This window comes from Alosa alosa, chromosome 3 (assembly GCF_017589495.1).
Source record: "Alosa alosa isolate M-15738 ecotype Scorff River chromosome 3, AALO_Geno_1.1, whole genome shotgun sequence".
In the NCBI taxonomy this organism is placed as follows: domain Eukaryota; kingdom Metazoa; phylum Chordata; class Actinopteri; order Clupeiformes; family Clupeidae; genus Alosa; species Alosa alosa.
In genome coordinates this window covers 23,793,242-23,820,527 of record NC_063191.1, presented here as the reverse complement: position 1 = coordinate 23,820,527, position 27,286 = coordinate 23,793,242, and the positions used below count along the sequence as shown (strand labels likewise).

General features: G+C 43.3%; 1 protein-coding gene across 1 annotated transcript in view; it reads left to right on the top strand.

Annotated features, from left to right (window-relative positions):
- pde11a (phosphodiesterase 11a) overlaps positions 1–27,286 on the top strand; it is a 49,071-nt gene that overhangs the window by 6,748 nt on the left and 15,037 nt on the right. Inside the window, exons 3-10 of the mRNA XM_048240041.1 lie at positions 4,170–4,259; positions 4,978–5,118; positions 7,530–7,594; positions 10,511–10,643; positions 10,930–11,005; positions 15,569–15,636; positions 20,369–20,461; positions 26,812–26,862. Coding sequence (XP_048095998.1) covers positions 4,170–4,259; positions 4,978–5,118; positions 7,530–7,594; positions 10,511–10,643; positions 10,930–11,005; positions 15,569–15,636; positions 20,369–20,461; positions 26,812–26,862 — 717 coding nt within the window. The remainder of the gene's footprint in view (positions 1–4,169; positions 4,260–4,977; positions 5,119–7,529; positions 7,595–10,510; positions 10,644–10,929; positions 11,006–15,568; positions 15,637–20,368; positions 20,462–26,811; positions 26,863–27,286) is intronic.

The following is a 27,286-nucleotide window of genomic DNA, read 5'->3' as shown; positions in this document are numbered from 1 at the left end:
CTGTATGCTGTGATGTTCTATAATTTACCTTTGCTTCATTTCCTTGTTTTTGTCTGCCGTGTAATGTGAGTGTGTTGAAATCCGACCCATTGATTGTAGTGAGAGTGGTGGGTTTGCTTTGGTCAGCTGAGAGGGTCAGTGGTGCAGTGGGATCTGGTCAGACAACGCCTGAGGCGGATTCCGCCTGAGCAGTGGAATGGGGCTGTATTTGTTTGGTGAGCTGTTGTCATGTGAAATGATGTTTAAATGACGGACTGTGGTCTGCTGCCAAGGGGAGTTGCTCCTTACGGCCAAATTAGACCAATTAAGCCCAGTGCCAGCTTTGGAGTCCCAGCCCTGATTGTAGCAGTGGTCTTTTTCTCCCTCCATAATCTGTCAGAAAGAGCACTCTTTCGGTCGTTGTCATTGTACCCTGCTGCTGGTGCACTACAGTATATGAATGTTTTTAGATTGAAGCTGTTTAATACGTCCACCGTGAGTGCAATGTCCAGGAGACCAGTACATGTCACGTTCCTACAACGCATCACATTCTCTTCAGCATGTGTGTGTTTTTGGTGCGTTTGTAGCATTCTCTCTCCCTCTCCATTGCTATCAGAGGTTGTCAGCCATCCAGGGAAGTTATGCTCCTCAGCACTCTGGAGATAACCAAAGCACTTTAGTGCACTGCTGCGGAATGTATTTCTGGAGCAATAAATGTGTAGGTGGGCATTATTGGTCTGATGTTATAGTCCCACATTCAGCATCCAATACACTCACAGCATTTATCACTGAGGCCATTTCAAGCCTTAAATGTTTAATTGTTTTTATTCTTTGCAGTGTGATGCATTTATTGAATTGGCTGACTTTGAATATGAGAGTGGCGAGCTCCAGGACTGGCCTCGTTTATAGTTCTGCTCTAGGGAAGAGAGATATTGCTCAACCCAAGGCCCGGGTCTGCAACTGAAGTGCTCTGTTTGCGAAGCATAAAAATAGTTTAAGAAGAATGGTCTTAATTTTTTTTTGAATGTATGCACCATTCTCACGTCTGGTGTAGACAGTTCCATTGATTATAGTGGAAGCTAAGCGTTACAGCAGATGCTCCGCAAATGGAACGCTTCAGTTAGCGTTAGCGTTAGTTGGTGTAGTCTACACCAGGCCCCTAACTGAAGCGTTCCGTAAGGCTCTACCCTCACCTGTGTCTTACTGAATACCCAAGCTGGGTTATCCACTGAGCTGGAGACTGACAAAGGAAGAAGTGGGGGAAAAGAAATGGCTGGTTTTTGAAAGTAGACATTGGAGCTTCTTAAGCCAGTAGATCTCCTGTCATAGAGGCACCTCTACAGAGTTCAAAAGGTTTGAGGAATCAAAACAGCAACAGATGGTGAGGAGAAAGCTAGTGCCTTGTTCTCGTATGTGCTCCAAAAGAACTCATACAGCCGTTCTCAAAAAGCGAATCAAATGACATAAATGAAGTTGATTTGCTACGTTTGTTGTGGTGTGTTTTTTTTTATATGAATAATTGATGCCTTCTCAGTGAAGCACAATCACGCCTAAATGTGGTGGGTGTGGGAAGCGAGAGGTGCGACTGTGCTTTCTCTGCTGACGCTAGTAAGAAAGCACCCTTGTGACACCAGGAAGGAAAGCAGAACGCAGTCAGCAAGAGACAGCAGGATTCTACCTTGCAAGCCATGCAACATTGGACTCCTGGCACAATGTGTGGAGGCATGTTGGGCTGTTGCAGTGTGGCACAGTTCATTTGACATGATGAACAGCCTGGCTCGTGCCTCTCATGTGTCATTACCTGCAGGAGCTAGAATAAGAACCAATGGCGCCTGGAACCTCTGCTCTATCAGCCATAGATTCTGGCGGTTGGGTCAGTGTGTTTCATTATTAAGCCATTCTTTACCGAGCAGTCAACACAAGGCTTCTGCTCTCAAGGCAATAGGTCTTTGTTTGTAATGCATTCCATTATAATGGCCAGTCAGCCAGCATCCAATTAGAGCATCCTATGCTTTTCTGAATTCCCAGAGTCGGCTTTACCCAGAGATCCATACTGGCCTCCCTGTAGTCCTGGAGCATAATAAAGAAGACCCTGCTGGGTGTACTACTGTTATCTGGAGGCTAACCACACAGGAAGTCCCACTGTGTTGTCTATCTCTTACCCACTATCTTTTTTACTGTGTGGCTCTGAAAATATGGTTCATAGGTATGGATGGAGACATAAGTCATTCAGAGTACAGGAATTAAGCAAACAGTGAGTCCAGAGAAAAGCAACCAGTAATCGAGTAATTCAAATATGTATTCCAATATGAATAAACTTTTTAATGAAGATAACACCACCTTGTTTATGTTTTTAAATTTAATTGTGCATTTTCACATAGACAGAATGTCCAAAAACTTTGGAGACCCGATAGACGAACTTGTGTATTATGTACAAAATGTGCGGCTTGAGAGACTCGGTTAATTTGTTGTGTGCAGGCTTGAGTGCCTCCTGGACAAGGCAATTTAGTCAGCATGTTACTTGATGAGTCTGAGAATTAGGTGTGAACTGAACATCAATCTGCTCAATACTAGATTAGGCCATTCACTTTAAATTCCCATTTAGCCGCTGGGGATTAGTCAATGTACCATGCCTGAGACTGATTGCACACACTTCCCTATCGGTGAGTGGAAAGACCAAGAAGGAAGTGAAGAGAGTGGAGGAGTGAATGGAGAGAAAGAGTGAAGAAAGTGGAGGAGTGAAGGGAAAGAAAGGAGAATTCCCATGTGTTATTTCCTCCCATGTTTACACAGAGCTGTCAGCCCCTGACACTCACTGACAGGAGCCGTTTCAGGCAGCATCAAAGGGAAGGCACCAGCTGTAATGTTATTAAGGTGCAATTAAAAGCAGAACCCCCGTCATTGTGTGGCCTCGCGTTTCTAATGGAGGCACGCCTTTGTGAGCGGCCAGCGATAAAGGAAAGCAATTATCTGCCGGGTCGTCTGCCTCCCGGACCCCGGCTTGGCTTAGTGCTGGCGAGCGACTCGTAAAGAATGGGTGACAGGTCAGCCTCCTCGGTGGCACCGGTGAGGCGCGCTGCGCCGTGTCCAGCCGTAGAGCTCGCGGAGTGTTATGTGCTAAGGAGCGCGCTAAATCAGCGCAGGAGCGGGCGGCCAGAGGGGCTCTAATCAGTGCGACGGCTAGCCGCTAGACACAGAGAGAGATGTGTGTGCAGTAATGCAGCGCTCACACCCACGGAGACGGCGCAGAGGCCAGTGCCTTCCTCCACCTAAGGAGCTCAATACCTCCCCTCTCTCACACTCACTCACTCACATGATCTCTCTCTCACCCGCTCGGCCTCTCTTTGTCTTACTATCTGTCTTTCTGTCTTCCTCTCCCTTTCTCTCTCTCTCTCTCTCCCTCTCCCTCTCTCTCTCAGTCTCTCTTTCTCTCTGTCCATCTTGCCAGTCAGCATTCCTGGTCTCCCATCAGCACATTGACTAAATTGACTACATAGGAGAAATATCAATGATTTGCACACTAGGTTTGGCAGCGTAATTAGAAGTTTTCATTTTCATAATCACTAATTACCTAAACAGTGCAAGTATAATCTCAAATGAATGTATTAAATATATGGCTGAATTGATGGTGTTGTGAAATGAAATTCACCTAATCACTCTCATCTGACAAGAGCTAAAGGAAACAAGTAATGGAAAATAAATTGATGTGTATGCGTCTTGGCCCATTGCAATAACATGGCATTCTTGGGTTTGGATTTGTATTGCTGCCCTCATGCCGTGACCTGCTTTGCTCTGGCTGGTGTGTAGGCTTATCCCTGGAGCTATGCATGAACTCCAAATCAGTAACAAGTGCACTTTGAAGCCACAATGAATCAGTAAATGAAAAATTGAATGCTGACTTTAATGAGATATAGATTTTGATTCACTAACAAAGGGGGGGGGGGCATTCTGTAGGCTTTATCTGCTCCATGGAATCTCTCTCGCGTTTCACTCCCCAACCTGGTTCTATTGAACTAAGGCTGTTGTTGGAAATCCATATGCTAATTGCCATATCCAGCTTTGTGTTTGTCTTTGAAGAGTGGACCCTCTGCTCCTTTACTGGAGCCAAGTGTTGAGGAGGTTGAGAGGGTTGAGAAGGTTAGGTTGCACTCCGGTGTCTGATGGTCTCCCTCTTGCATGCCTCTGTCCAGGTGCTGCAGATGTACCTGCCCTTCTGTGGAATCGCCATCTCCAACGCCCAGCTCTTCGCAGCCTCCAGGAAGGAGTATGACCGCAGCAGGGTAAGAGACAGGACGGGAGACAGGGGGTTGTATCTGCCCCCTCACTGCTCCTTTGGTATCGATCTACCCCTCCACCCCCCACACACCACCCCTCCACCCTTCATTCACCGCCACCCCTCCAGCCCCCCAGCCTTGCCCACGCAGCACACAGGGCTTCACACAGCACAGGGCTTCAACAGTGAAAGGCGTGGGTGAGGGTAGAGGCTTATGTGATATGTCTATAATTGTGTGTGTGCGCTCGTGTGTGTGTGTGTATTTGTGTGTGTGGGTGTGTGTGTGTGTGTGTGTGGGGGGGGTGCTCTGGTAAGCACACGAGTTGTATGGCAGAAATCATGGCCGAAGCGTTAAAAGATTGTCCACTGCGTGTCACACATTGATCCCTGAGTGGGGGAAGGACCTGGTGATGAGAGGAATGAGAGGTGGGAAAAAGCTGGTGACATTACTCATGTTTTATGGCCTCTGCAGTGGCTTATTAGATTGATGCTGCTGTAAATGAAGTGCCTTTTTACACCTAAAGCACAGGCCAGAGCAGGATTATATCTTCCTTGTCCTACTAAAACTCACCACTGTGCTGTCTAGTAGGCTGCCTCCATGTCATAAATTTTTATGATTTTCTTCCTGTTAATTTCCAATAAAAAGTGGTGTTTGGAAAAATGGCAGGCGGCACCTACGCACTGCTGGCTGTGTTTTGCCTCACTCGGTGGCTGTGCTCTCGCAGGCTCTGCTGGAGGTGGTCAATGACCTGTTTGAGGAGCAGACGGACCTGGAGAAGATCGTGAGGAAGATCATGCACCGGGCCCAGACGCTGCTCAAGTGCGAGCGCTGCTCGGTGCAGCTGTTGGAGGACATTGAGTCTCCCGTGAGTTACACACACACACACACTTCCTCCCTCTCCCAATACACTCCTTCCCACAGCACCAGCCATTTCAGACAATATGTAGTTATTCATTCAATTTTTATTTATTCTCGGCGGTTCATTGAGGGTAGTCCTCATTTTCAGTGAAGCCGAGATTACACAGTAACAATGGAATAACAAGAGATATAATATAATAATTGTGGAAAATAAAACAAAATAAAACAAATAATAAGATAACCTACATGACAATATGAAGGAGGAAGGGAAAAATAAAAATACAGAAAATATTAATAATAAAATAATAACAATAATAAAATAACATTTACATAAAACAGGTACAATTTGACATAGGAAGGTTTGTGATTACAGATCTGAATTGATTATAGGAAAGTAGAGAGTTCATTTTTATGTTACATTGGAGATTATTCCAGGGAGTAGGCACCATAACGAAAAGGCCGATTTTCCTAACTTAGTGTGTATACGAGGAACCTTGAGCATCCAACAGTCATTTGATCTGGTCTGATAGGGACCAGAATTCCAAACAAGCATGTTTGAAATATAACCTGGGAATTTTCCAACAATACCTTTGAAAATAAACAGATACCAATAATTATGTCTCCTCTCAAGATATTTGTACTCAGAAACTCTATCAATGCTGAAAGGTTGTTTGCACACCATTAACCTCAATGTTCCTTGCTCTAGTAAATAGCATATATTTAGTTTTCTTTTCATTTTGTACTAATTAAATATTAATGAGAGCTTCTTAAAGAACATTAAATGAAAGCTGAAGATTATCAATAACAAGTTGAACGGAGTCAGCAATACAATACAAAATAGTGTCATCAGCCTAAAGGTGGACTTGACAACCATTTAAGGAAGAGATAATATCATTAATATAGATGGTGAAGAGAACTGGGCCCAAAATGGACCCTTGTGGAACACCCTTTGTGATTGGCAAAAACTCTGACTTGACATTTCCTGACACACTGAAACCACTGAGACAAATAATTCCAAAACCATTCACATGCCTTATCATCCAAACCAATATTATGTAATCTTTTTAAGAGTAAGGGATGATCAACTGTATCAAATGCTTTTGACAAATCAACAAAAAGGGCAGCACAGTGCTTCTTAACGTCTAAGGCAGATATTATTAGTAACTAATGTGGTTGCTGTGATAGTGCTGTGGTTTGTTTTAAACCCAGATTGTTGTGGATTTAATATTTGATGACTTTGATGAAAGAAATGACTTGAGTTGGTTATTATTAACCAATGATTCAAAAATCTGGGTAATTATACAGGGTAATTTGGAGATTGGACGGTAATTATTTAAATCATCTCTATCACCCCCTTTGTGCAAAGGTGTCACATGGGCTAGTTTCCATGCACTAGGAAATATGCCCATCACAATGGAAAGATTAAATGCACTATATGCTTTGTGATAATAGGAGCAGACAATTTAAAGAAAAAATTATCTAAATGATCTTATCCAGTAGCACTCCTAGTGTCAATAGCTTGTAATGCCTCAAACACTTCATTTTGAGATAAAGGTTGAAAAGTAAACTTAGAAGCATGGTTTGTATAATGCACACAATTGTCAACTATCTGATGAGTCCCTTTAAACTCTTTATCAAATAAATGCCCACCTTCAAAAGTAATCTCATTCTGTTTAGATATGAAACAGTCATCATATTTGATATGGATGGGCAGAGAATTAGTGGTTGTGTTTTTGTTTGAGTTTACTGCTTTCCAAAATTGTGCAGGGGTTGAGCTGGAGTTTGCCATCAAGTCTAAGTAATAATTAGATTTAGCTTTCCGCACAAATGATGTGCATTTATTTCTAAATTGTTTAAAAGCTAACCAATGAGATGGGATACACATTATACAGAGCCTATAGCAGAACCTTTCACACACACACACACACACACACACGACGACGCACGCGACGAGACGACGAAGACGCGACGCACGCACGCGACGCGACGCGACGCACACACACACACACACACACACACACACACACAAACACACACACACACACACACAAACACACACACACACACACACAAACACACACACAAACACACACACACACACACACACACACACACACACACACACACACACACACACACACACACACACACACACACACACACACACACACACACACACACACACACAAACACACACACACACACACACACACACACACACAAACACACACACACACACACACACACAACAACAACTTGAACATATTAGCTCTTCCAGTGTATGCTATGATGGATAGAGCAGTAAAACCTGGAGTATTGCACAGCATTCAATTCTAACACCGTACCTCATTGTGTGTGTGTGTGTGTTTAGAGTTCCAACTGTTTGTATGACTTGCTCTCTGTTCTTGCTCTCTGCAGGTGGTGAAGTTCACAAAGTCGTTTGAGCTACTGTCACCCAAATGCAGCGCAGACACAGAGATGAGGTATGAGAAAAGAGCTGCTGCTTCACCTGACATTTCTCATTAGTGCCCCCACAATTACTGTTAAAAAGCTCAAACATTTCAAACATCTGGCATTCCAAACACAATGCTAGTAAATACAGATAGACAGAAAGGCCCTGGGTGAGTCTACCTTAAGGACTTCTGAGCCTGCTCCCTGAAGCAAACTAATGTGCCTCCATCTCTCTGCAATATTAAATCATAGTGGAGTCTTGTCAGATTTGGCTGTGCAGACACTCCAGTCAGTCAGATGTGCTTTAAAACCAATTTAGTTCTACTTTAGATGCCTCCTCTCTGATACATATTTAAATGTAGACATTATAGTTCTCTATTAAGCATTAATGTGGAGGAGCCATTTACATCCCAACTAAAAAGAGTTCCCCTCTTTGGTAATGTATGCCAAAAAAGTTTCTGAGACACTAATTGGTCGCACTCTAGCAGTTGTTAGAGAAGAGAATGTTGCATTTGTATTTTGTACTTGTGTCAAAAACAATTTCGCAAGTTGCCTGCTATGACAGCTAAAAGTGCGGCTTTGCTTATGCCAGTTCTTTGGAACGGGCCTTCTGGACCGGATATGCATCCGTGACATCTGCGTCCCTACGCCACTAGCTGTGCCTCGGTGCCTCATATCCTCCACGGCTCCCGTGTGTCCGCTTGTGCCTCTGCGGCTGTGTTGGATCAGGCAACAGGTCGCACGTCGGGCATGTTGTGCCCCGTTTCACGATAACAAGAAATGACACGGTAAGCAGGAGAGAATGATCATGCTGGCCAGCAGCAGTGGCGCTACAGGCAGGCCCAACCCCGGCTCGCTGCAGGAGTAATTAAAAAAGCATCACGGCTGAATGATGCTGTAATCAGCGAAACGTCAGGAGGCGCGATCGTTCTGTGCTGTGACCCGTTACCGGAGAGAGAGAGCACCTGCGATGAGTTACAGTTTGGTGAAAGATGCGGCAGGCAGCCCGGCAGGAAACAGTGCTCAGATGATGTGTCGTGAGCCTTCTGTGGTCTGGGTAGGGGCTACAGCCATGCATGATTGCTGAGACTGAAACCTCATAGCTTATTCATGTAGGCTGAGGAAAGCTGTCAGTCCATGATATAATAATATGATTACAAGCATTCATCTAGTTGCCACGTGAAATTAATTTTCCAAAAGGTGAAATGATAGTTGAGAAGGATCCTCAAGAGGTCACTTAGTGAATTTATTTACTTTAATAAGGATGCCACTCCATCGTCACGTTGCACGTGTGAAGCCAGACTCTGCCAGAACACGTTCTATTATCACCGCATTCACTTATTTATATCAAGGGCTTCTGAAGTGGAGGAGACTTCGATTGCGATGCAAATGCAGACACCTAATGAGATTCTATCTAAACACTTGAAACTTCTCATTGAGATTCAGTGGTCATTATCCATGTAGGGCTATTAAACAGTATCCTTTGAAGTCTTCCTGTTTGTGTGTTATTTTTGCTCCTGGGCTCCTTCACCCCCCCCCAGCAGGTAGTGACGACACTAAGACTGATTTCAGGCCAGGAGGAACAGAGTGTTACTGCTATCACAGCTCCATCTATGGAGTTCTGAATATGATGATATGGTGGCTAAAAGTGTTTGCTCTCGGCTTGTCAGGATTGATAGGTCCATAGCTACATGGCTCCAATTAGGTTTTAGCGCACTTCTCTCCTTTTATGTCTTCCGATATTAAGTTTCAATATGCAAAGTCACATGTTACATCTGAAATCAACCATGCTTTACGTTGGAGTTGAATGACGGTAGCATCATGGTAGCATGCCAGGTTGTTTTTCAGCGGGACCTACATGCGGTTAATTAAATGGATAATTGGAAAGGAAGATGCCTGGCTTCCCAGAGCTCCGCTGCACCTCCATGAGGAGGAGAAGGAGGAGCAGCGGGGAGGTGGCCTCCACTGCTCTGGTGCTCTGGCACATTTAATGGGTCTATAGGGCCTCAGGTCTCAGCCAACTATACACAGATTATAGGCAGGAACTTCCCTGTTCCACTGTGGCTATTGTGTGTGTTGCTGTGTGTGTGTGTGTGTGTGTGTGTGTGTGTGTGTGTGTGTCCAGCTGCCTCTGGTAGGTGCTCTCTCGGCGTTCCATTTCCTGCCGCGCTCCTCTCCTCACCTGTTGCCTGAATTCCTCTCCGCCGCTCGGCTTTTTTTTTTTACAAGGCACACGGCGAGCGCGCGCGAACGAAACAAACGCGGGGCACGAGGCGCTCTGGCGCTCTACTGCTGCTGCTGCTGTAGAGTGTGGGCGTTCACGAGGGAGGCGGGGGCGGCGGGGTGGGGGTGGGGAGCGGCAACAATCACAGCTAACTTCTCATTACTCCACACGGCTCTGAGGAGCCTTATAAAAATGCATGAAATGTTCATTAAATATAAATAATCAGCAAGGGAGGAGACGCAGGAGCAGGAGGGGGTCTGCGTGCAGGTTGTTACCTGAGGCTGCTCATACACACTGCCAGTGCGAGATACTGACCAGCAACAAACAGTGGATCACAGTTATGATAGTATACTCCTCCTACAATGCAATTTGTGTCTTTTGGAAGGTTTGCTCACCACTATCCCTGTGTTACATATCCTTTTAATTAGAAATAAGAATAGTAGCCTTGGCATAAATATTGACTTTAGCTTTGGCTTCACTGAAGATCTCACAGTCTTAATACTGATTTCCATCATAACGGTTTATCTGACTATCTGGCTGTATTTTAATGTCTTTTTAATTCATTGCCAGTCTGAAGAGGCAGGATTCAAACGGCACATTTGTTTTGCTTATTCAAACAGATAGCGCTGTTATATTGTTTGTAGTAAAACAAAATGCCATGCAGCGTCAGCATCCCCCCCCCCCCCCCCCCCTCTGCTCCCTCCCCCCCCCTGTGCTTTTGCAGCTTCAAGGACAGCATGGAGAAGTCCTCCTACTCCGACTGGCTAATAAACAACAGCATCGCTGAGCTGGTGGCCTCCACTGGCCTCCCTGTCAACATCAGCGACGCCTATCAGGACCCCCGCTTTGATGCAGAGGTATCGTGTTGGTTCAGATAACAGATCACTCACAGATATCAGATTGTGACTGATGTATAAATATTATAATGCCTTTGATCTCAATTATGACACAATGATGAATTATATATAAATCGTTATGGTTTTGATGTTCCATTCAGAGCAGCAGGCCTATTCTCTCAGATTGAGTTTTGATTTTGTTTTGTGTTATCCATACACAGATAAGAGTGAATGTGTTCAGTCGCCTCTGAAAAGGCCTTGAGTTGTACATAGGCTCTTGATATGGTTTCTTTGTGTTTTGATTCAGGCAGATCAATTCTCTGGCTTCCACATTCGCTCCGTTCTTTGTGTGCCAATATGGAACAGCAACCATCAAATAATTGGTAAGTCTGTGGCTGTTAGTCGGAGTGTTAGCTTTAGCCCAATGCACCTCTGATGAGTGCACAAATGCTCGACTTGCGGTGTTGACGTGCCATGACTGACTGAGAGACAGCTGAGCAGTTGCAGGATTCCTTTCGCCCAGTGAGCATTTGACATCGGGAGAATGGAGACGCTCTGTCTGTCGGGCTGTTCAGCTTTTGCAGACGAGACCGTCTCGAGTCTTGATTTACCCCAAATTTGCTTAATCGTGCGCACACGTGATGTGGCTGCCTCCTTTCTTTCTGGGGGCGGCACGCATACTACAGTCCAGCATCATTCTCAGTTACAGCACGGGCCGCGGACCCTGGCTTGCCTTACACGATGATAAATCATTGATCACAGGCCTGCTTGTTGGTGCTCGATATTGCACAGAGCAGTGCTAGCAGCTAGGCTGGGGCCCTCTGAGATCTGACTCTCCAAGTCATTAGTTTTGTTTGAGAGCAAACCGATCAGTGCGGCCGCCAGGACCACAGCCACCACTGCCTCAGAGCAGCTGCGCAACAGCCAATGGCAACAGGGACATACAATGCAGTGTTTTGAGTGTGTGGGTAGTAAAAACTACCCTCTGTGATGATACTTCAGACTTCGGTTGCTGCTATTCACAACTAGGGTTGCAAAATTCCGGGAATTTTCAAAGTTAGAAACTTTCCATGGGAATTAACGGGAATATATGGGAATTAACAGGAATAAACGGGAATTAATGGGAATAAACTGGGAATTTTTAATATGGCAAGGGAACTATAATGTAGTGGACAAAACCCCATCTTGCAGCATAATATTAGTTAAAACAACCTGATTTAATGCAATTTCAGTCAAATTTCTACCCTGCACATATGTCAATCACATGCACACAGCAATCGGCATAGGCTGCTAGACATAAAGGAAATCTATGGTGTGTTCATATGCATGGGGAAAAAATGTTCCAACCAATCAGATTTTGTTGTTGAGTGGTGTAGTGTATCTTGGGCAGTTCAGTGTTGCTAGTTTAGCACACTAGTAAACCATAGGCAGAGAATGGGATTCCCGCTAGCATGCTAGCTAGCTTTGTATGCTAAGCTAAGCAAAAATCCGAACATACAAATCATATTGCTTATTACGAAACAAAATGTTAATGTTTGTATATGAAACAGTTTGTATGAATTACCCAAAATGCCATGTTAATTTCCGTAAATTCCCATTATTCCCTTTAATTCCATGAAAGTTTCCAATTTGGAATATTTCCAAAATTCCCCAGCTTAACTTCCCATGGTAAGTTTCCGGAAATTTTCCGCCCCTTTGCAACCCTATTCACAACTACCATCATTACCATCTAGTTTCCAAAGTGTGTGCAGCTAGATAGATAGATAGATACTTTATTCATCCCGAGGTAAATTTTAGCTAGCTGGTTGGTGCTGAGAGATGAGTTTGTGTAATTTCCTAAAGTGGAAAGAGATTTTTTTCAGGTCTTAGATATCCTTTGGTTGAAAATAAATATCTTTGTTACCTTTTGCTGGATTATTGGCATGTCCCTGGGTCCTATTTATTTCATCTTAATTCCCTGTGTTACATCTCTCTCTGGTAGCTTCATTAACTATCCAGCAAACTATTTAAAAATCACGAACTCTCGCTGGTAACTTAGCCAGGTCAATTTCCCTCTCTTCTCAAACTGACTATTCAAACATCATGTTTATTTATGGGCTAGGCTATATGAAATGCCTGAATGTGGTTGATGTCTGTATAGAGGCACACATGCTCCCTGATCTTGGCTTCAAGCTCATCCTGCTTGTGAAAAAAAATCTCCTGTGCACGACCTGCCTGCGCAAGGCTGAAATTTCTTGTGCGACAGAGGAAATGACGCAATTTTGACGTCACATTGTCGCGCTCAGGGACGGATTAAACAAATATGGCCCCCTGTGCACAATATAAAAAAAAAAAGGGCCCCCCCTGACCGCGACGCGCGTGCAGCCAGCGCGTCTCTCTTTGCTGTCGCTGTGCAGGCTAGTGCACAATTTCACACAATGAAAATGTAGTACATTAAGTCATATATTATAACTCAGGCCCACACAGAAATTAATTCCAGCAGCTGTTTTTATTATTAGGCTGTAATCTCCCTTCCAAACAGTCTATAGCAGGGGTTCCCAACATTTTTCATTAAACGGACCGGACAACAGTTGTCATATTTCTGACGGACCGGTAGCAGGGACGTTGATAGTATTTTGTGAGAGGTGGTGCTGATCATATTACGGGGGGTTCGGAGGTGTCTCCCTCGGGAAAATTTCGACATTCTGGCTGTTAAATAAACCCTTTTAACGCAGTTTGGAAGGGGCATGCAAACTTTTAACAGAGCAAGCAGGGCCCGTTTTCTGTCTGACTCAGGTGACGTGAACATTGGCTACCTGCATGACCTGCAAGGTTTTCACTTCACTGCTGCTTGACACTACCTTGCATGGAGACATTTCACGTTAACAGTGGAGATGTTAGCAAAACTATAGCGTTTGGTAAATGGATATGCAGATCATCTCCCTAATTAATTTCTTTTCGCAACAGTCCACATTATGCGCTCACTCCAGCGCGATGAGTAAAATAAATGTAGGCCTATCTGTCATCGGCATCGCCATAGACTATTTGCTACGATATAAACTACTGTTAGGCCTACAACAAGTCACGATTTATTAGGCTATCCAATCGCTATGCTGTTTTCATGAACATTGCAGGAATCCACTTCATTCACCTACCCACAAGTGGTTCAGTTTGTCAGTTTCACTTTCGCAAACACACATACACATTGAATGCACTCATAGTCTACCACTTCCACCTAATGTTATGCCTCTATATTTTATGAATTAAGAAGTATTTATTGATCAGGAAAACATTTAGTTTATTTTTCGGCGGTTCCATAACACCATTCAGTTGTGCCGCAAATTAACAGACGGCAATTTTTTTTTTTTTTATCCGAGGGCCCCCATTGGCTGAGGGCCCCTGTTATGCACACTTGGCACAAGCCATGATCCGTCCCTTGTTGCGCTACCGGTCGGGAGTGGCGAGTATGTAATACCCTTCAGCCTTCTGAATGAACCAAAAAATCCTTCAATCATTCACTGCTGTGTGCTCCAAATGGCTTTCACTCTGGGCCCTGATAGATTCCTCCCACACACTGATACATACCCACACAAGCTGTGGATTGCTCCAACATCCCCTCCCCCAACACCCTCCATCACTCTCTTATGCTCTCCCTCACTTTACTTTCTTATACACAAACATAAACACACATAACAAAATGACACACTCTCTCCCTCTTATCCCTCTGGCCGTGCGTGAGGATGTAGGGAGCAGAAATCCTTGCAGCCTGCGTCCCCCCAGCAGGGCCACCTCATGGTGTTCTGCTCTGAACGAGCCTCAGTGAACATTCACAAAGGTTAGGTGTTCAAGGCTGCCCTGTTTTTTTCTTCTTTTTTTTGTTGAGTGAATGACGTTCTTCATGCTCCTTGTTCGCTCATTTTCTCTCTCGCTAAAGAGACTCGGAACAATGGGGAGTTCTCTCGGGAGCGACTCTGAATATTTGCTCACCAGCATAACCTCGTACCGGCTATAAAACAGGAACTTTCTATCAACTATCAATTACCCTAATCAGCAAAGTCCTTGATTTTTTAATTAGCAGATAAAACCAAAGGGTGGGGGTGGGGGCAGCGTGCCTGTGCTGACTGGCACTCAGCCAGTGCTGAGGACTCGACTTTGAAAGCACAAAGACTTCTGGGTAAAGACCAAGCTCCTGTGCCCTCACTGACGCGACCCGGAAACCACAGATTAAAAAAAAAAAGAATTAAAAGGACCACATCAGGAGTTAACACCTCCCTCTCACATCGCCATTCATTCAGAAAAAAAGAAAAGAGTCTAAAAGGAGAATGTCGTATGGAAAGAGCAGAGAAGAGGAAGCGAGCGTGTGGAACAGCAGCAGCCCTTTGTGAATATGTAATTTAAGGCACAAAGTGGTGTTAGTGCTCCAAGCCCTGGCTCTACCATCACAGAAGAAAAGAGTCTAAAAGGAGAATGTCGTATGGAAAGAGCAGAGAAGAGGAAGCGAGCGTGTGGAACAGCAGCAGCCCTTTGTGAATATGTAATTTAAGGCACAAAGTGGTGTCAGTGCTCCAAGCCCTGGCTCTACCATCACAGCCGCAGCCAAGCGGCCCTGCGCATTGTTTTATCAATGACTTTAATGAATGTGTGGGTGTGATTCGGAGCTAATTGGGGCTTGGAGAGCAGCGGATTGTGTTTGTGTGCGTGTGTGTGTGAGTGTGTGTGTGTGTGTGTGTGTGTGTGTGTGTGTGTGTAAAGGCGCCGTGAAGTCAGGCTTAATTATCTACCCTAGATCATAGCTTTACCACTAGCTTCGGGAGAGATATTGGTGGGGGGATGACATGCACATGTACACCTCTCTCTCTCACACACACACACACACACACACACACACAAAACCCACACACACACACACACACACACACACACACAAACCTACATTAATCTGTCACTGACTGGTATGTTTGATGCAGGTGTTGCTCAGGTGCTGAACAGGCTGGATGGAAAGCCCTTTGATGATGCGGACCAGAGACTGTTTGAGGTATGCACTATAAAGTTGCCTTTTTGTGTCTCTTTACAATAGCAGCAAATGCTTAGTGCAGACAAATCCCCTCCCAGATGAGAGGGCAGCCAGAGAAATCCGACTGTGTTGGACAGAAAAAAAGGGTAACACTCCATAATAAGGTGCCATAATAAATAGCAAACTAGTAATTACCTAACCCTTTGTTAATATTTGTTAATTGTTACTAAAATCTCTATTTGGCACAAGTTAATAGTTTTTTCATCATTAACTAAATATTAGTTGTTGCATAAAATCTGTATGTTAAAGGGACACCAGGCAACGTTTTCGTGTTAATTACTCATCTTCGTAAGTTGGCATATGGTTAAATGACTTATTACAGGGCGAATGAAGACTCTCTCGCCCGCCCCTACTGCCTGTAGGAAGAATATCCCGCTTGCAAGTTCAGTGTATCGTACCCGCCGACCGAAGCAGGATCAGTTTACATCCTGCATCCACAGCACAGAGGCAGGCTAATGAAACGCTAGCGATTGTTGCAAACGTGTGTATAATGGCAGAGCCGGCGAAGAAGCAGCGAAAACCCTTTACGGAAGATGCAAAGAAAAGGAAAAGAGCTTCAGACCGAGCGAGGGGGAGTTTCGTAGAGAAAAAGCATCAGGCTTGTCTGCTGTCCCTTTAATGTTCTAATCTATTAACTAATATTGCATATATATTTGTTAATAGTTAACTAAATGTCTTTTTGGCACTAATTAACAGTTATTACATCATTTAAATGTTAAATGTTTATTTACAAACTATATGTTAATATAAAAGTTGATGACATATTATTATTTATCTATTTGTTATTAAACTGTGCTTTTGCCTATCCCATTATGAACCACTCCTCATAAGACCCTTACAATAAAGTTGGTTAAGCTTAATATATTAGTAATATAGTAATATACACAGACAGATTATAATACTATATCTACACAGATTAGTAATATACACAGACAGACAAAGCTAATGACATGAACAATGTTGACACAGTATCTTATGTCTCAGTCTGAAAATCCTAGTACATCCACACAGGTGAGGTCTAGATTTGGTCACATTCTCAAGCCAGTTGACCGACTGATTCAAACTATGTCAAGACAAGATATTGTTCACACACATCCGTCTATGCAGGCTATCTGCAGGTCAGTGTTTCAGGTTTTTCATGATTAGACATCTAGTTGAGGTCATACACATGTTTGGTAACATGGTTATGTGGTCCAAGCTTTTCTGATTAGCTTTATGGAGAATTTATGGAATTTATGGTTTATGGCTTTATGGTCTTGTGGGGTGTATAAGGCATCCTACCGCCAGTGGTTGGTTGTGTGAGAGTTTGCGCACCTTTTCTTCCACTTCATCCTTATTGGATACCTTTGTGGTTGGCTGTCCTGTAATTGGTGACCCTCTGTCCAATGTTTGAAAGTAGTGTACTTTTTGCCTTTGGAAGTACTATTTGGTTGCTACTCGAATTTGGTGAAATTCAGGGGAGGTGGGTGTAACAGAGTTAGAAATGTAGTTTAGTGTTTGTATGTGATTTTCGCCGTAATTAAGCAGCTTTATTGAGATTGGTGTTTTGTAAAGCACTCCCCATTTTGTATGTATTGTTAGGATTTGGGTGCAATTCTAGCAACTTAGAGAACGTTTATTAATGTTTTCATTATGACCACGAGTTCATACAAGAGTCTGTCTCAATTGGTGTACTTACGTGAGTACACTTTCGTGTAGTACCCTATGTGCACTGTGTGCGTACTAGCGGAGTGCGCAAATTTTAACAAAATAGTATTGTCTCATATCAAACACTAACTCCGTGCACTTCACGGAAATGACGATCGCAACATTTTGATATAACTTTATTGGCGTCCTCAATTCGACAGTGGCATGGTGTCAAGCATGGTGTCAAACTGTGTCAAAAGTAAGTATATATACCAAAGTCCTTTTAGGCAAGTCCCTCCACTCGGCGGCCATATACCAACGTTTTATGGGCACTCATCGGGCACAGTCTTTGGGTCGAACTGCGCGTGCGCAAGGCTTCACGACACCAATCTTGCTCCAGCGGCGAGATCACAACACATGATTGGCACGATGTCTTCACAACACACCATATGATTGGCTCAATGTATTCACATCACACCACATGATTGGCTCAATGTATTCACATGTCGACGTTTTGCCGAGGAAGGGGTGGGATATGTGTAGACAACGGCCATATTGGCGTGACAAACTAGCCCCATGCATTTCTATGGAGTATTTTTTGAGTGCCGTGTCTCCACATTAGAAAGTCTCTGTATATACTCTTTTGATCCCGTGAGGGAAATTTGGTCTCTGCATTTATCCCAATATGTGAATTAGTGAAACACACAGTGAGGTGAAGCACACACTAGGGGTGGGCGATATGGAAAAAATAATATCTCGATATTTTTTGTGATTTTGACGATAATGATAATTAGTCGATATCCTTTAAAACATTGTTTTTGTTGAAGTCTGAGTTACTTTACAGCTCATTATTTATGAATAGCATCATTACAATAATAACCAATATCATAACCTGTGACTTTTTAACCAAATCAACCAATGCATTGTCACTCTATGACACATTTCCAATTCTGCCCCCCCTTGTGTGTGTGGCAATGACATGGTCTAGCCAGCTACATTAGAGAAGATGAATAGGCCTAACAGTTTCCCAAGAGAAAGTCTGAAGCTGAAGTTCAAGAGCAGTTTAAGAGCAATCATGTAGGCTAGCATTCCAAGTTACAGAATAGAAACTAATGTGTTAGCTTATGGCTAATGTATATGAGAAATCCCATAGAGATGCTAACGGTTAGCATAATCGGTAAACGTAGATACTTAGAGCGAACTTCAGTCCATTTACAAAAGAGTTACATGAGAATAGTTCTTTGTTTACAACTGACTATTAAAATACTCAAAGGCTAATGTTTTCTCTCCATATACCGTGTGGGAAAAAACGTGACTGTCTCATCAATGCTACTTGAACAGAAGTAGCCGCATAAAATCCCAAGTAGGCTACTCTTGCTGTACAAGCGTGTGACAACGATCACGTGACACTTGCTCTGCTACAGCCAGGGGCTTCTCCCGCATACGCCTCCTGGGAATGTATGAGTCTTCAATGCGTGATTTTGAGTGTTTTTTCCCCATTAATAATAGTAATTTAAAAACTCGATAATGTCAATTTGCACATCGTTAAAACAACAATCACGATATTATCACAGATGATATATATCGCCCACCCCTAGCACACACTAATCCCAGCGCAGTGAGCTGCCTGCAACAACAGCGGCGCAGCCTTGCCTACTGGTCGGGGTTCGAACCGGCAACCCTCTAGTTACAAGTCCGAAGCGCGAACCAGTAGGCCACGGCTGCCCCAGTAAAACATGAACCGTTTATATTATAACTTGCTTGTACCTCTGTAAAGTCTGTATTCCACTGCTGCTGCTTCAGCTTTCTCAACCGCGATTACCACGAGTTTGAAAACGCTCCTTCCCCTTCCGCTATTTGGCCAAGATGGCGTCCGTTAAGGGCGAAAAGTGTCCAGCGTTGCACACTCAGCTTTTTGACCGTTATGAGTGCACCATCTGGGAACTTGCAGCGCCCTTCGTGTCGTTGGAATTTTCAGTGTGAACACCCTCATGCACTCAAATTAGGTATTGTAAGGCTACGTTTATACGATGAAAAGAGAAGACGCAGAAGTGGCGTCTCGTCTTCATTTTTTTATTCGCGTTTAGACGAGCATTCTCAGGGGGAAATCTTTGTTTATATGAAGACGCAAGAGTATGTGATATTCGATTGGATATGTATTCCAGACCGCTGGGTGGTGGCTTGATAGAACCCCGGTACGTCACTCGCAGACATTCTAATTTAACAGTTTAGCCAGAGAGGTAAGGATCTTTGGTTTAGCCGTTTAGACGGAGACGCAACCCGGGTCGTTTTCAAAACTCTACACTCTGGAAGGAGTCTTCAGATTTTTGCGTCTTCAAGCCCCGATGGCGGGGTCGCCGTGTAAACGAAAGGCACTTATAATAAAATATTTTGTCTTCTTCCTTCGTAATCGTTCTCGTATAAACGGCCCCTAAGTGCAGAAGTACGCGATTCGAGACATAGTCTGAGGGGCCGTTTATGCGAGAACGATTGGATATGCATTCCAATTCCCCTGACAGTGATGGTATAGGAATGATGCATGTAATATAGCCCATTCAACTACTTATTTTTATTTTGCTTGTGCAGATGCTGTTTTATGTATGCCAGTGCCTGAAGGCATGTTTTGTATATTGCATACTTTTCCTAACGGAATACATGTGATAAGCCAGTTTTGGTTTCAGTCCCTTCACTGTCTGACTAATAGTTATATATCACTAATATATTAATAACGCTTAACCAACTTTATTATAAGGGTCCCCCATACTGATAGTTATATATTACTAATATATTAATTAAGCTTAACCAACTTTATTATAAGGTGCCCCACGCTGATAGCTATATACTACTAATATATTAATTAAGCTTAACCAACTTTATTGTAAGGGTCCTATGGGGAGTGGTTCAGATTGGGATAGGCAGAAGCACAGTTTAATGTGTGTATGTGTGTGCGTGTGTGTGATGAAGCGCATCCTGTCCCCACACTCCTGCTGGCCAGTAAGGCGTTTTTTTTTCCACCTGCGCTGGCCTTGAGCGAGTCCACATAACAGTGTGTCTCCTTCCTTCACAGGCCTTTGTCATCTTCTGCGGCCTCGGCATCAACAACACCATCATGTATGACCAAGTGAAGAAGTCGTGGGCCAAGCAGTCCGTGGCCCTGGATGTAAGAACCAAATGCCTCCTGTGACGTGTAGTCTTTTTTGCTTCCTCTCCGTTGTTCATTTGTCACATAGTAACTGCAAAGAGAGTGCGAATCACGACTGAAGTGTTGAATCACGAGGAAGTCTCAGAAGCCGGAGAGTGCTGAGTGCAGAGGGATAGGAGCGTTGCTGGTGTGGTGTGCATTGTGTGTGTGTGTGTGTGTGTGTGTGTGTGTGTGTGTGTGTGTGTGTGTGTGTGTGTGTGTGTGTGTGTGTGCGCACTGTGTCTGTGTGTGTGTGTGTGTGTGTGTGTGTGTGTGTGTGTGTGTCTCTGTGTGTGTGTGTGTGTGTGTGTGTGTGTGTGTGTGTGTGTGTGTGTGTGTGTGTGTGTGTGTTTGTGTATGAGTGTGTGTGTGTGGTGTGTGTGTGTGTGTGTGTGTGTATGACAGGCCCGGATCTAGGCTGCTCAGATTGGGGGGGCAAATAGAAATTTGGGGTGGGCACAATGATTAACCCTCCCCCCACCCCACACACACACACACACACACACACAACATTTACACTATGCAACAAAACCGCTCAGTTTCACCTACAAATGCCTTACTTTTCACCTTAAAACCCTTATTTAATAGCAAACATGATATATTACATAGAACGGTAAATCATAGAACTGATTTTAATATTTACAGATATCTAGGCTATATTTAACATTTATTTTCTATGTGGCCTGTTATAAAATCATGTATTGAACAATTTAAGCACAGTTCAGCTTTAAGAAACTCAAATAGTCTACATGCATTAGCATTTTGTGATCATTAAGGCTACTTTGACAAACTCTTTAGTCAGCTGATTTTAATATTTACAGATATCTAGGCGATATTTGTAACATTTATTTTGTATTTGGCCTGATATGAAATCATGTATTGAACAATTTAAACACACAGTGGAACCTGAAGCCCAAAGTTGGAGACATGCATTTAGACATTGCTGCAAATGTAAAACCGGATTACTCTGAAATGGCTAACTGTACAGAGAAATGCTTACACCTGTGTATTCGGTAAGGTCTGCTGTTTCTTCTGATATATGGTTTGTCATGTGTTCGGGAATAATTTGTGAGGTATTCCACCGAGATGAATGGGTAGGGAGATGGGCGCAGAATGTAACATGAAATTAAAGTTACTTTTCTCGCGAACCGTAAACCACAACAACTTGCGGTTAACATCGTTTAAAAGCTGAGAAAAAGATCTATATTACATCTAGTAGCCTATAACCTTTATGGAAATATAGCTAAGCCCTCTCTACTGGAGTATGAAACAGCAAGTGATGCACACAGTGTGGAATGGGGAACGCTTCTGCTCCGGTTACTTTTATATTTACCCTCGAAATTCAGACGGGACAAATTAGAAAAGTGTGATTGGCAGATTCAATAGCTGTCAATTAAAATTGACCAATTAGGTGAGGCAGAAGAAATATTTGGAGGGGCATTGCCCCTCCCAGCCCTATTCTAGATCCGGCCATGGTGTGTGTGTGTGTGTGTGTATGCCTGTGAGTGTGAGTGTGTGTGTGTGTGTGTGTCTGTGTGTGTATGAGTGTGTGTGTGTGTGTGTGTGTGTGTGTGTGTGTGCCTGTGAGTGTGTGTGTGTGTGCACTGTGTGTGTGTGTGTGTGTGTGTGTGTGTGTGTGTGTGTGTGCACTGTATGTGTGTGTACACTGTGTCTGTGTGTGTGTGTGTGTGTGTGTGTGTGCCTGTGAGTGTGTGTGTGTGCACTCTGTGTGTGTGTGTGTGTGTGTGTGTGTGTGTGTGTGTGTGTGTGTGTGTCTGTGCTGTGTGTGTGTGTGTGTGTATGTGTGTGTATGAGTGTGTGTGTGTGTGTGTGTGTGCCTGTGAGTGTGTGTGTGTGTGTGTGTATGTGTGCACTGTGTGTGTGTGTGTGTTGGTGGTTGGATTGACCTCAGATGAGTTGTTCGTGACTGCAGCTGTGGTGGAGTGTGGGCTCTGACTTCCAGTGTTCCCTAACATAGACATCCCTCTCTTTTTCTATCTGTCTGTCTGTCTGTCTGTCTGTAAGTAACTGTCCCCTGGAAGAGTAGTATCCTCATACCTGGATAGTATCTCTAGTACTATGGAGTATCTAACTACTATCTATCTATCTAAGCCCACCTCTGTCTTCAGTGTCTCAGCTGGATGGTTATTTTCATTTGAAATCTTTTTTATTGAGGAATTATCTGTATTCATACATTTTTCAAAACATCCTCAAGTTTGAATGCAGAGAAAGACAAACAAAACACACAAAAATAAATAATAAGACAAATATCACATCCCACATCCCACCCCTCCTGGGACTTCCCGATATGTAATGGCACTGAGGCATACAATTAGTGTCCTAATAAAACTCAGCCCTCTCTGTCAAGATATTGAAGAAGGGGAGACCAGATCTTATATTAAGATTCCAATCTGTCTGACAGGACAAACCGCATCCTTTCCAGGTGCAGGAGTTTAACCATTTCGTCCAACCACATTTTAACAGATGGGATCTCAGTTTTCTTCCAAAACTGCAAAATAAGTTTCTTTGCCACAACCAAAGCATATGCCAACAGTTTCTGTTGACAAGGTGATAGCATATCAAATTTATCAGAGACTCCAAGTACCACCAGGAGTGGGTCTGGATCCAGTATTGTCTCCAGCATATCTGATATGGTTCTGAATTGAATGGTTATTTTCCAGTCATGTGAGAGCCACAGTGGTGTGGTCCTCCATCAGTGGTTGGTGGGCAGGGCTTTAGCACTCTCTTTAGTGCTGTGGGTCTTCTGACCGTACTGTGGGAGGGAGCAGATAAAGGATGTCTTTCAGCACCTCCAACAAAGGCCAGTTCGACTACGACTAATGCGGGGGCGGCCATATTTCTTGAAGGACAGTGCAGTGCGGTTAGTGCTGAAGACTCCCAGTCCTCTGTGCAGGTTGGACTTCCACGCTCAGTCATTTGGCCTCCTTTTGGATGGCTGGCAGTTTGCGGAGTGCTGAAGGAGGTTGTTGTCTGTGGGCCGTAGAGCTTGTCATGCAAATGCACACAAAACAAAACTGTGAATACATAATATAAAAAACACAATACATACATAATATTACACATATTACATATTCATAATTGCCATGTACCAGTAGGTACAGAACCTCCAATACACTTCACAAGGTTCCTTTGAAACCAGTTCTGCCAATTAAAAAACAAAAACAAATATATAATATAATATATGGAGGCACAGACACTGTAGCCACTTAAGCCACGGTCCTCCCCACTTCTGGCAAACAGTTTGTTGTTAGAAGATTTTTTTGTGCTGGACGTCTAGTTATATTTATGACAATTCTTAGAATGTTGGGGTGTTGTGTACCTTGGCAGGCACAGCTTACCTTTTTTTGGATATTTTCCTTTAAACAGATATATTTAACAACTAACAATGCCTTTAAAGCCAGATCATCATGCATTATAAACCACATGGTTCTTATGTAGAGTTGCATCTGTTTTTCAGATCAGAAAATGATCTTGTATACATTTGAAGCAATAATGACTATTATCATTTGAACATCCCTGTATTCCCCCTCTGTGTATATACCTGTCATAATGTATGTGTACCACTAGGATTTATGACAGAGTTGAGGGCTGTGTCTTTGGGTAGCTGTGTTGGAGCTGAATAAACATGAAGACTCCTTATCAAATAAGGAAGTGTGAAAAAGGCCAGAGTGCTTTCCCAATGGCCATCTGTGAGACGCATGGGAACACAATCCATGCTGACACCGCCATCTCCCTGTCCACTCTAGTCTTGGAGTGCAGAGCGCTCTGGAGGCGAGAGAGGGACTCCATTATCTCCTCTCATTAACTGGAGTTGCTCATAAACCAGAACTGAATAAGTGGGTCATGAGGATGAGTGTATCAGATGAGAGAAGGTGGCAGTGCTGCCTTATTGTGGATGATCATGTGGCTACAGTAGCTTAGTTATTGTGAGGAAGGACGGGGGAGAGAGAGCAGAGTGGTAGTTCAGTGTAATCCAGTGGAGATGGATAACAGATTTCAGAGACAGGTGCTGGTCATATAATTACATGGAAAAAGTTGATTTATTTCAGTAATTCCATTCAAAAAGTGAAACTTGTATAATGTATACATGCATTCCACACAGACTGATATATTTCAAGTGTTTATTTCTTTTCATTTTGATGATTATAACTGACAACTAATGAAAACCCCAAATTCAGTATCTCAGAAAATTAGAATATTGTGAAAAGGTTCAATATTGAAGACACCTGGTGCCACACTCTATTCAGCTAATTAACTCAAAACTTCTGCAAAGGCCTTTAAAGAAGCACTATGCAACAATTTTAGCAAAAAAAAACTTAATTATGCAGGTTGAGAGTCGTTCTGATGGTTCTACAACACTTTATGGGTCGTTTGGTGGGTGCTTCTCCGCGAAAACCCCCCCCCAATATGCAACTTTCTGGACCCGGTCCGGGTAAATCCGGATGTGACTCAGCTGAAGTATCCAATCGCGCCTCGAAAATGTAATCAGATTGTAGTTTCGAAGAACACTGCAAAACGGACGCCGAGCTGGCTTTGTTGCTGTTGAAATTGTAAGTAGCCTACCTTTGGGTGAACTTTGTCTATGTAATGTGGTTTGATAGTCTCTTGAACAATGTGTTTGCTCGACCGTTTTATTGTGAGCCCTGTATGTGTTTAGCTTGGTTTCTTGATGGCTAGTTTGCTAGTTAGTGGGGGTTTAACGTAGCAGTCACTTGCTACCGAAGCTGCAGGGGGAGCTGTGTAGTGAAAAAAGCGAGCCCAAATCCGGCGAAAACCCAGAAACAGCGAAGGAATAATCAAACCTGCATAGTGCTTCTTTAAATGGTCTCTCAGTCTAGTTCTGTAGGCTATACAATCATGAGGAAGACTGCTGACTTGACAATTGTCCAAAAGACGACCATTGACATCTTGCACAAGGAGGGCAAGACACAAAAGGTCATTGCTAAAGAGGCTGGCTGTTCACAGAGCTCTGTGTCCAAGCACATTAATAGAGAGGCGAAGGGAAGGAAAAGATGTGGTCAAAAAAATTGTACAAGCAATAGGGATAACCGCAGCCTGGAGAGGATTGTGAAACAAAACCCATTCAAAAATGTGGGGGAGATTCACAAAGAGTAGACTGCAAGTGGAGTCAGTGCTTCAAGAACCACCACGCACAGACGTATGCAAGACATGGGTTTCAGCTGTCACATTCCTTGTGTCAAGCCACTCTTGAACAAGAGACAGCGTCAAAAGCGCCTCGCCTGGGCTAAAGACAAAAAGGACTGGACTGCTGCTGAGTGGTCCAAAGTTATGTTCTCTGATGAAAGTAAATTTTGTATTTCCTTTGGAAATCAAGGTCCCAGAGTCTGGAGGAAGAGAGGAGAGGCACAGAATCCACGTTGCTTGAAGTCCAGTGTAAAGTTTCCACAGTCAGTGATGGTTTGGGGTGCCATGTCATCTGCTGGTGTTGTTCCACTGTGTTTTCTGAGGTCCAAGGTCAACACAGCCGTCTACCAGGAAGTTTTAGAGCACTTCATGCTTCCTGCTGCTGGCCAACTTTATGGAGATGCAGATTTCATTTTCCAATAGGACTTGGCACCTGCACACAGTGCCAAAGCTACCAGTACCTGGTTTAAGGATCATGGTATCCCTGTTCTTAATTGGCCAGCAAACTCGTCTGACCTTAATCCCATAGAAAATCTATGGGATATTGTGAAGAGTAAGATGCGATACGCCAGACCCAACAATGCAGATGAGCTGAAGGCCACTATCAGAGCAACCTGGGCTCTCATAACACCTGAGCAGTGCCACAGACTGATCGACTCCATGCCACGCCGCATTGCTGTAGTAATTCAGGCAAAAGGAGCCCCAACTAAGTATTGAGTGCTGTACATGCTCATACTTTTCATGTTCATACTTTTCAGTTGGCCAACATCTTAAGTAATATTCTAATTTTCTGAGATACTGAATTTGGGATTTTCATTATTTGTCAGTTAGAATCATCAGATTAAAAGAAATAAACATTTGAAATGTAATCTGTGTGTAATGAATGAATATAATATACAAGTTTCACTTTTTGAATGGAATTACTGACATACATCAACTTTTTGATGATATTCTAATTATATGATCAGCACCTGTAGATATTGATTATTTACAATTATTTACAATAATCAATCCGTTTCAATACTCAATACAGCATGCCCACATGTTGAATGTTTTTTTTGTATTTCTAGTTCTGTAATGGGTTCATTATGCTATATAACTAGTACTGCACTACATTTTATGCAAATGCTTTAAAACATTTTGACTTTGTTGTCCTTTCACAGGTATTGTCATACCATGCCACCTGTTCCAAGACCGAGGTTGACAAATTTAAGGTAATGGATATGAGTGGGAAGAAAAGGTGCTCTGTAGGAAGCATGCTCTCCTGGAAATGTAATGATCTGTTTTAATGGCCTCCCACTGCAAAAGCCACCGTTTCCTCATGAAGTAATGACCCAATTAGCAGCGCGAGAAACCCACTGAAAATAAGGCTTCCACTTTAGTGGCACCACCTGCTAGATGCATTGATTTTTATACACTTTCTCCATTGACAAATATTTCAGAAAATTGCCTAATTTCAATTTATATATACCGCAGAAAGAGCTTGCTCATGTCTTCAAGAATTTCTACAAAATGTAAAATAACACTCAATGGAAAATGTGTGTATTGACCTTAAAAGAACATCTACTGGATGCTGGCATTTTAAATGTGCCCATTCAATACCTAATCATTGTCATTGCATTGTTTATTCACCATGCA